The 10,717-nt window shown below is 38.6% G+C and overlaps 1 protein-coding gene across 1 annotated transcript; it reads right to left on the reverse strand.

Annotated features, from left to right (window-relative positions):
* Positions 1-4,712: 4,712 nt before the first annotated feature.
* LOC102209449 (extracellular calcium-sensing receptor-like) lies at positions 4,713-8,421 on the reverse strand. The gene is made up of 8 exons (XM_005753618.2): positions 8,273-8,421; positions 7,538-7,826; positions 7,139-7,428; positions 6,725-7,020; positions 6,277-6,482; positions 5,920-6,141; positions 5,716-5,839; positions 4,713-5,611 (listed from the first exon to the last, which is right to left on the reverse strand). Exons 1-8 carry the CDS (start codon positions 8,377-8,379, stop codon positions 4,713-4,715), a joined length of 2,433 nt encoding a protein of 810 aa, XP_005753675.2. The 5' UTR covers positions 8,380-8,421.
* Between the last annotated feature and the right edge of the window lie 2,296 nt (positions 8,422-10,717).

The raw sequence follows: 10,717 nt of genomic DNA on the forward strand, positions 1-10,717 counted from the left end.
CAGGCTGACTACAAACATTTCAGAACAGATATACCAGAATAGCTTGCCATATGTATAAAAGGTAGCATATGTAGATTAGACTAAACTATTATGTTGTTTTAAGTAAACACCCTTAAACTTACAAGTTTCTTTCACCCACTGTTTTTCAATCCTCATGTTTCTTGCACTTTTTCTATTTCTGGAGCCAGAAGTCACCATACTTAGATGAAAAGGTGTATTGTAGCCGACTAGTAAACTGCTAGAATTTCACTCACTAGAAGCACAAACATGTGTCAAATCCAGCCATGTATGTTCAAAATCTCCAGATGATATCAACAAAACATGTAGAAGGTTAGTTTGGTCACTGTAATTACAAAAGTGAGGCTACGGTTCTGTAATTGGATGGTTATAGCCATACAGTTGTTAGAAGGTGAAAACTATCCATGTGCTGTGTTGTAAACATCATTTTTAATGCTGTAGGGTTGAACATTTGCCTGTTTGGACTGACCACTGGAGAGACTGTTGGCTTCATTTTCAAACCCTTGAGGTTGCCGTTTGGTTCAGCACTATTAACTGCTCCTAGAAACTGCAATTGTAAATTATGTTTGATGGATGACCTCGAGAAACACAAAACAGCTTATAGGACATCAGGTCAATCCAGTTGTCCTGTTTATAAAGTTAATATACTGATATCAAGACATTAGATTTGACCATTAATGGGTAGAAACAGATACAAATAAAGAAATGTGAGACCTTAGATGTTTAATTCACTGACTGACCTTTGTTAAAACTTGCTTTTGCCGTAAATGATAACACTCCATTACTGCAAAGAGTAAAAGACAGACTATAATATAATCATCTTGCTTCGTAATTGTATGTGTGCGTTTTTTAAAATATTATGCAGGCTATAAATTTTGTTCCCGGGGCCAGACATCTGAGCACTTTGCCATGTTAGCAGTCATTTGCTGCTATGCAACAGAGAAAATATTTCTTGTTGCCTCTTAATGCACAGGGAGGAAAGACAACATTTACATTATGTAGAGATAATCACGGCTTCATCTGTTAACAGCACAACTTATTGATGTTGGGCAGGGACATCTATGATGTGTGTGGCGGAGCAGTAGCCAGTCTAATGGAAAAGTGTGAGCCTTTACTTCATAATAAATTTATTCCCAAACCCGGGTAATACTTGAGTGTTGGCTAATAAATCTAAACAAGAGAAACCTTTTAGAAACTGATGGAGTCCCTACTTCACTGCTTTCTATCAGCACTAACATGCAACACTTGGATTGGATTACAACGATGCTAATGTATTTTGGCTCTTCTTGTAGGATATATAAGAATGGGTTGATTTTGGTGGGAAGCGAAGTCTGGGATCTAATAAACAACCTTCAAACTTCTAAGCTTATCAAAAATCTGAGCAGCTGTGGTCAGAAGACAAGGAAGTTGCGCTTTGGGCCCATTGATGGTCACTACAGCTTGCCAACGGTGGTTGGGAGGATGAAACGCAGCTGCTTCCTTCACATTCTGAAATGGTGAGGACTTGGTGGATGGATGTGAATTGGCTTGTGTGAGGTCCTGGGGGGGGAGACTCAAATCACAGCTGCAGGGCAACAAGCCATCCACCCGCGTCTCTTTACTTCCTCGCTAGCATCTACGCCCGTTTCCTGCCTAAGTAACGGTATTGCACAGCTGATAATGACGCGTAAAATAATAGCTGCACACATGATGAAAACACTTGACCCCCGACCTAAAGGGGATTTACATCCGACCTGAGTAATGCAGAGCGAGAGTCTCCAGCCGAATCAGTGCCTTCTCTACTTTCTGTGTGGCCTCAGGAAAGTGTGAAAGGAGACTGATTTGTGCAGGCTTGACTCAGGATGGGAGTGAGGAGCTGTGGTCACAACTCAATCTGTCCCATATGGGAGAGATGGGAAGGGATGAGCTGCATGAGGGGGATCCGTGTGTGAGGGTTTGTCTCATCAAATCGGAACAGGACTGCAGCAGATCAGTCATGCTAAATACCCCAGGAAACTGAAACATGTTTATTTCTTTTTTTTAAATCAATATTCATCATATAGCAATCCCAAGGAGTTAGACTTTGTGCAAGTGTTTAGTGACCCGCGTGTAACAACAGCTTTTATTGTTGACAGTATAAATAACAGCCAATAGCTAACAAGGAATTGGAGCCTCTAGAATCCAGTAGCTGCTGGGGTGCATTTATAGTTTTTTAACATTTCCCAGACTTCCTTGATTATAATTTTGAGTAATACTACATTTATAATCAACAGCAGCTACCATTTTTTACCTCACTGCCTAAACACAAGACATGCACATGAACTTTTGGCTTATGAAGGTACTCACAGGTTTTCTTTGGATGCTCTTTCTTTCCAGTCCAAATCACACAACATCCATTCATTTTCTGAAACCCTTGCTCATATCCCAGCTGTCATGGGCTGAGAGGTTTTGGTTGGCAAAGATTCAGTTTAATTGTGCTAAGTAAGTTAGACAGGCAGCTGTCAGTCGGGGAACATTTATTCAAATAGTAAAATGACCAGTGTGTGTTCCCATCAGAGAAGAAAAAGAGAGAAAGAACAGGAAAAAAAAAAGGAATAGACGTCAGCGTGAACTATCGCGTGTCCACCATTACCTGGCCAAAACTGGAAATGATGTCATTATTCGCACAAAATGTAGATTTTTACCTTTGGGGCCTTATAAGCCTGTACTGGTGTTTTTAAAAGTCATGTTACACTGCTGGAAATAGTTTATTTTGATGCACATGCTGGGGTTTCTTTTGCAAATTTGCATTGCAATATTTTTTTTCCAACAGTATATAAAAATTGGTGTATCTCAAAAATAAAACTATGAAGACACTCAAAATAAATTTCCTGTTGAAAGAAACTATTTTGTGCAACTTTTTTGTATTTACAGTTTTGAGGGACAAACCTCTTAAATTTCTCTAACTAGAAATATATTTAAAAAACAACAAAAAACAAAAACGATTTTCTATTTTTTTGTAAATTGCACTTTGTTGCAATTTGTGTAGTTATTGTAGACTTAATGCAGAAATATTATTAAAATTTGGGTTATAATGGTTATACTGATGTATAGTAACTTGGAATGCTCCCAAAAATGGCACTACAGCATGTAAAAATATAAAGATAACTCTGGCAGACTTGGTTCTATGGTAGGTCTTAAAGGGTTAACAGATTGATAGCATTTCTCACCAACAATGCTTCTTCTGGTAGCAGATGGGTGCATAAATTAGGAAACAACTATTAGTGCCAACTTTGACAAACAGATTAGTTCTGTGGTAAAAAAAAAAAAAAAATGTATATATTATTTTTATCTCCAGTTGAGATTGTTGGCCAAATTGAAAGTTTATCATTTGTATAATGACTTTGAAAGAATCAAATATTAGAGTTCTCTTATTAGATGCTATGATAAACACTTTGATACCATTCTCCTATTCTATTAGAGTTTATTTGCAAAGTCTCTGAGTACAACACACCTCAGCATTGCTGTCATTAGACAGAAGTGAGCTTCACTGACTCATCACATTAGAGATTTTACAAATAAATGGTAAATGGCCTGCATTTGTATAGCGCTTTTCTAGTCCATAGGACCCCAAAGCGCTTCACACTACATTCAGTCATTCACACACTGGCGATAGCAAGCTACATCGTAGCCACAGCTGCCCTGGGACGCACTGACAGAGGAAAGGCTGCCGGACACAGGCGCCACCGGGCCCTCTGACCACCACCAGTAGGCAAACACGGGGTTAGTATCTTGCCCAAGGATATTTGGCATGCAGCCAGGAAGCAGCCTGGGATCGAACCGCCGACCTTCTGATTAGTGGCTGACCTGCTCTGCCACCTGAGCTACAGCCACCCCTAAATGACATTTATAAGGCCATGCCAAATTATCTCGATCTGATTAAGTCCAGAATTTGACTTCAAAATCATCATTTTCCTTTTTTTGAGCATAAAATAGATTTGTTAGTGTGTTTCTGATAATTGTCCTGCTACATAATCTGACTGTACTTAAATTATAGAGCATGAGCATTTGCCTTCAGGATATCCAGTTTGGTATTCTTTGGACTTTGGTCAGCAGTTTTTTGTTGTTGTTTTTGCCTTGCGGCTCCCCCATGAATACCATTTTTGTCCAGTTTCTTTCTTGTTGTTGAATCACAAACATTCACCCTAACTGAGACAAATTCGGTAGGTAATTGGTTTTAAGGTTCATCCATTTGTGGATAATGGCTCTCACTAAGGGGAGGGCGATTACTTTTCCAGGGCCAGGAAACTTTGGATAGCTGTTTTTCCCTAAATAATTGGATGATGGTCAGTAAATCAATTACCCTAACCCTAACTGGAGGAAATGTTGAAACTTCTGAACCGTTTAAATAAAATGAATTAATTATCAGTCATAAATGAAATTTAATTTGTATCATCTTTTGCTACATCTGGCAATATTGTACAATTTATTGCATAAAAGTTATTGTGCAAATTAATCAGGTTTTCCAGAAAAAAAAAGACCTTAAAAAGTATCCCATCCATCTTTTCAAATCACTCCCTTAATTTGTAAATACATTTCTGTGTTTGCTATTAATCACAACAGAAATAATCTTAATTTGACAAAGTAACCAAAACTTTCCTATGCATATTGAATATGTAGAATTTCAGCTTAAAAATGGAATACTAGCTTGTTGTGAAAAGTCCAATATACTCTGATTAATTTTTGTTCATTAAACATTTCTTGGTGTTCTTCTCAGGCTTAAACAATATGATAAAACATTTTGGAACAAATATACACATTATTAGTCCAAAGCTGGAGGCCAGAATGGCAAAAATTTCTACAACTACAGCAAATTTCCCAGGTGAACTAACATATGCTGGGATAAAGGTGATCCACACTGCACAGAATATCAGCATGCTGAAGGTGATAAACTTGGCTTCATTGAAATTATCAGGTAATTTGCGGGCTAAGGCGGCTAAAACAAAGCAAAACAAAGCAAGTAGCCCTATGTACCCGAGAACAGCCCAGAAGCCAACAGGAGAGCCTAATGCACATTCCAATATGATTTTCTCCTTGTATGTGGTTAGATTTTTTATTGGAAAAGGGGGACTGAATACTAACCAAAAAGAACATATTAAAACTTGAATAAATGTGAAAGACATAACAGTCATTCTCTGCTGTGGAGGACCAAACCATTTCATCACATTACTACCTGGAATTGTAGCTTTAAAAGCCATTAAAACCACTATAGTTTTCCCAAGTACACAGGAAATACAGAGAACAAAGTTGATCCCAAATGCAGTGTGACGCAGCATGCAGGACCACTCAGATGGTGCTCCAATGAAAGTTAATGAACATAAGAAACACAGAGTCAGTGAGATGAGCAGCAGGAAGCTCAGCTCAGAATTGTTGGCTCGGACAATTGGAGATGTCCTGTGATAAAGGAATACAACTCCAGTGATAATGGCCAGACAGGCACCAATGACTGAGAATGTAGCCAAGGTGATTCCTAAGATGTCTTGAAAGGAAAGAAACTCTATAGGTTTAGGGATACAAGTGTCTCTCTTTGCATTAGGCCAGAATTCTTTGTGGCAGGGTAAACAGTCAGCTGAATCTGAATAAGAGAGAAAAAAAATATATAGGCTCCTTGTAATTTCTGTAATTTTCATATGTTCACAATAAAAACATTTTACATGCATAGAGTTTTTTTCATTTTACCTGTTGTATTACTGATCTCTCCCTCAGGACACGCTATACAGTCATAGCAGCAGATGGGTTTTCCTTTCTGCAGTACTTTACGAGTTCCTGGAGAACAACTGTCAGTGCACACTGACACTGGCACCTGTCAACACACAAAGGTGGCATAATAAATATAAATTATCTTGTTCAGTAGAGTTAGATTCTCATCCTTTGAGTCATTACTTTTCTGCTATCCTCCATCCAGGTTATATTTCTGTTAATCCAAAGTTCGTGGCCCACTGGTAGTGATGCATCATAAAGCCCTACAGTTATAATATCAATGATGCCACTTTCACTTTTCTGCCAGTTAACGAGCTCATAAATAGCCACAGGATCACCATTAGCATTAAATGACACATCATATCCATTTTGGGAAAAATTTACCTTTTTCAGTTCAGTTAAAATCTGTAAACATGAATAAAGAGAGAGGGTGGGAGAGAAAGGAAATAGATAAAATAGTGCAATAATCAATAATAATACAAAATTGAATTCAAGCAGGTGATGAGGGAAACTGCCATTAAGATATTTATTTCTTCTGACCTGTTTGGCCTGCAACTTGGTTAATGTGTCACACTGAGCTGTGACATTTGCTCCTTGACACATTGCATTATGAATGGCATGTGCTATTGCATACACAGCTTTGTACACCATGTTAGTAATTCTGAGCTGAGATGTGTCAGTGTACTGATTATGGAGACTGTTTATGTCTTCTTTTCCATCACATACCTTCTTGTCTGCAACAGTATCTAAAAATAAACAAAGACAGAACTGACATTTTAAACTCTGAAATTCAAACTAGTCTCAGATCTCTTTTATGTACTTTCCACTGTGACCAATATTCTGAAAACCATACGTGCGTGTGTGTGTGTGTGTATGTGTGCGTGTGTGTATAATATTTAATTGAAAACTGCTAAGCTTATGGATCAACAGTGCACCTTGTAACACCAGAAGTTTGACAGGATCATTTAAACCTAGAAACATTCCTTACTGTTTTTAAGTGTGCAGTTGAATGAATCTTCCCAAAACTCAGTAAGTACTTGAGAAGAAGCCACTTCAGAGGGAGACAGATTCAACAAGAAGTCTCTTAGACCTGGAATTACTGACTTCGGAATCGCAAATCCAATGGCCCCAGCACATAAATGGAATCTCTTTAATTCTGAGTATGTTATCCATGACTCACTGCCTATCCACTGGCGAAGTGGGGAAGGCTCACGTGAAAGCTCCTCCAACAATATCTTCATGTCTCCTAAAGCTGCAAATGCCACCACAACTGTAGCTGTAGACCTGCTGAGACGACATAGTGCATTTGAAAAATGTTTTTGTGTCTTTTTACATCATCAAATGTTTATTTTAAAGATAATTAAACAAGTCAATGCACAATAATTATCTCTGATGAAGAAACCTGCGGATAACATCTGCCACTCTCTGAATTCTGCTCTGTGGGTCTGTCCGATAAAAAGATACAGAGTATTCCACACAGATCCCCTCTTTCTGTGCTGCTTGGAGAAAAGAAGCCATGCCCTTATTTCCATAATCCGAATCTGACCGAACAGCACCTATCCAAGTCCAGCCAAAGTGTTTCACTAGCTTGGCTAGTGCTTCAGCTTGAATCTGGTCACTGGGGACTGTTCTGAAAAAACTTGGGTACTGCTGCTTGTCAGACAAGCATGCACATGTGGCAAAGTGGCTCACCTAAACCAAAAGAAATAAAACAGTGTAGCTCAGAAAATACTGCAAACACAAATATCACATGGCATATTTTAAATACAAAAATTGACAGAAATTGGAAATTGGCATTTACCTGGGGAATGTTAAAAGAACTGATGACTTGTGACAAACTGATGGATGTCATAGACCCAGAGTCCCCAACAACGGCCATCACCATACCAGATTGTGAGCAATTGTTACCAATGAAAAACACAGGGTCGAAGCTATTTAGAAACTGAAATGCCACATGCACTGCCACAGCCACTGATGCACATGAGTCATAGATCTGATACCCGAGCCTAATTCCGGGCAGCAGCTCTGTGCTGTTGTTAATCTCTTCTATGGCAAAGATCATTGCACGTAATGATTGCAGATCATTAATCCTGCAGAAAGTTAACTCACTTTTAGAAATTAAACTACAGACTTAGGTTAAATGTCACAAGAAAACATTGTAGGAGTTGTGGGTTTTGACCATTGACAAATAATGACTTACATTTTTACGGGCACTTCAACACATTGCTTCATCAGTTAAATTCAGCAGAAATGATTATCATGATAAATCACAAAAATGTATAAATAAATATGTAAAGGCTTGTCATTTCCTGTTTGATTTTTGTAAGATTGTTGTTTAAAAATATGATTTCTGTTTTCAAAAACACAAATATTACTTCCACAAATATAAATGACTGACTATTGGAATATTTTTCTTGGTGATTTTTTTCAGAACCATACAGAAGCAATGTAATACCACAGAAAATAAAACGTGAAAACATTTTCATTCTTACATAGTGCAATATGTTTTGATCACTCTCTTCTTTCCAATACTGACCTTCCTTTGCATTTCACAGGCTCGGGTATGATGGTGTAGTCATTGTAAACTGTGTGTGCGTAGGTATGAAGAGAGAAAACACCACCAATAACAAAGTCCCCGTCCATTGAGAATGCAGGCAAACGAGTGCTTCCTTGAAGCTTGCATTTCACAGATGATACTACCGTACCAGCCCAAGCCCCTGTAGACATGGTTGTTTGAGTCAGATAAGCAGCCAATACCAGACCAATTAAAACAGCTGATCTTTCCATCTCTGTCTGACATCCAGCTTGTGTATATGGGCGTACGTTTGTTTTCCTTGGTTTATATAAGTCTTCTGAGAATTTTTTTTTCTTCTTTTCATCTTCACAAGTACATCCCCTTACCAAGTAGTGTTTTCAAAACCCTCAGATATTAATGATAGTCTACGCCTTCCCAGTATGGTTTGGTGTCTTTGGGTTACCCAGGCCAAAAATCCTTTCATAATAAGTTTGATTAACTTTAAACAACAGATATATCTAGAATTTATAAATAGCTTGTCTCACATAAATAAATAGTTTACTAATTATCCATTGACCCAAAACATCCTAAATACACAAAAAATTAAAGCACTTTCATAGCAGTACGAAATTTAAAAAATCTTTATTTTTTGTGTATTTATGTCACTTCTGTAAAAATTCATCAAATTTCAGGCAAAAACAAATTAGGGCAATATCACAATGAAGACAAAGAAGAATCGTGTAATGAGTTGAATGTAGTGATAGAGAGTGTCCCCATAGGGGAGAGACTTGTCAAGGAGCAGATATTGATGGACGTGTAGATCAAAATAATAGAGAAGCTGAAGAGGTGTTGGACAGGTAAGATTATAAGGAGAGAAATGCAGGAAAACAGATGGTGGTGGATTTTGTGGGAAGGGTGGAAATAATTATCAAGAGGCACAGTTACCTTTTCCACAACAAGGTTACTGGAACTTTGGTGTATAGGCTTGAGGGGAATGTCTCGTGGCTGGTTGGGCCTAGCCTGAAAGAGCCACATGTGTCCAATCTCCTGTGGGTCGGCTACTACCAGTAGGAACTTTAGGGGTTTGATACATTGTGTTGATTGGTGGTAGAATAGATAGCAGTTGATCAACAGCTAGTAGTGAGCTGGCTCAGGTGGTAGGGAAAAATACAACCTGGTATACCGAAATAGACACCAAGCATGTGCTATTAGAAAGATGCTAACTGCAGTGTTCTTTCTATTGATACAGGTCTAGATTTGCTCTAGGTCTGGCACCAGTAACACAATCATATGTGATTGGTGGGCCCTTTTGTCACTACCATCATCTCCAAACCATACATCATAGCAGGTCTCACTATCATCTTGTAATCTTTACCTTTCACTCTTGCTGCTATGCTTGTGTCACAAATTATCCCTGACTAAATTGCAGATGTAATCTGCAATTTACTAAATTCTAGTTTCTTTCTCCTCTCAATTCAAGTGCATAATCCTAGCAATGTTAGCCTCTGTTGAATAAATAACTCTAGCCATCATTCATCTTAGTGTAACACAGTTAGGGGAATTGCTGAAACGATTGTATTAATGGGTCTATAAACCATATGGTTGACAACCACAGGTTTAAGGCACTTTACAATTGTGGAAAAGAAAATGACAAAAAATGAAAGAAAAGTAAAACACATAAACTACTAAAACAGTGACTTGGAAAAGTGTTAATCCTTAATGCTGGGTGCACCCTGGTACCCAGACTCCTTAACTGTTATGGAAAACCGATGACTCAAATTCAGTGTCCATTCATAAGAAAATCTCACACACCTTTCACATGTGGAGAATGTTCTACACAGCCGCTTATTATGCACAGTCCCAAATAAAACACGTCCAAGGTGTACAGTCCAAAAATTCCCAGGGTGTGAAAGAAAATAGGGATGGGAAAATGTCAGTCAGTGGTCTTTTTCATAACCAACCGTGTGAGTGATACAGTCCAACCACACTGCAAGGTGCAGCAGATCATCAAGTGGAAAAGAAGGGATTCTCGGTCTCTTTAAGTCCAGGTGGGAAGGCTCGCCATGTAATTCACTGGAGGAATCCACCTGAGGAGCAATCCAGTATACTAAAAAACACCTGACCTGTCTATGGAGCACCAGGACTGCCATAATGAATTAATTAAATACACCAACACATGGTGGGCCTCTCTGGTGCTGTACATAACTGGTTCACTTCCTATCTCTCTGACAGAACTTTTATGGTGAGTATGGATACATGCTCCTCTAAGATCCATAGAATGACATGTGGTGTGCCTCAAGGGTCGGTTCTAGGCCCTGTACTTTTTAATTTGTATATGCTCCCTCTCGGCAGTGTCATCAGGAGGCATGGAGTGACCTTCCACAGTTACGCTGATGACACGCAGCTGTACATCTCCGTGTCTCCTGATGACACCAGACCAATGGATGCCCTTTTTAACTGTATCTT

Source organism: Pundamilia nyererei, unplaced genomic scaffold (genome assembly GCF_000239375.1).
Source record: "Pundamilia nyererei isolate P.nyererei 1_Seehausen unplaced genomic scaffold, PunNye1.0 scaffold00443, whole genome shotgun sequence".
Classification (NCBI taxonomy): Eukaryota; Metazoa; Chordata; class Actinopteri; order Cichliformes; family Cichlidae; genus Pundamilia; species Pundamilia nyererei.

Coding starts and splice junctions, on each gene's coding strand:
- LOC102209449 (XM_005753618.2), bottom strand. CDS start 8,379: ATGGACGGGGACTTTGTTATTGGTGGTGTTTTCTCTCTTCATACCTAC. Junction 7,021..7,138: donor GTGGCAGATGTTATCCGCAG/GTTTCTTCATCA, acceptor TCGTCTCAGCAG/GTCTACAGCTACAGTTGTGG. Junction 5,612..5,715: donor AGAGATCAGTAATACAACAG/GTAAAATGAAAA, acceptor TCTCTTATTCAG/ATTCAGCTGACTGTTTACCC.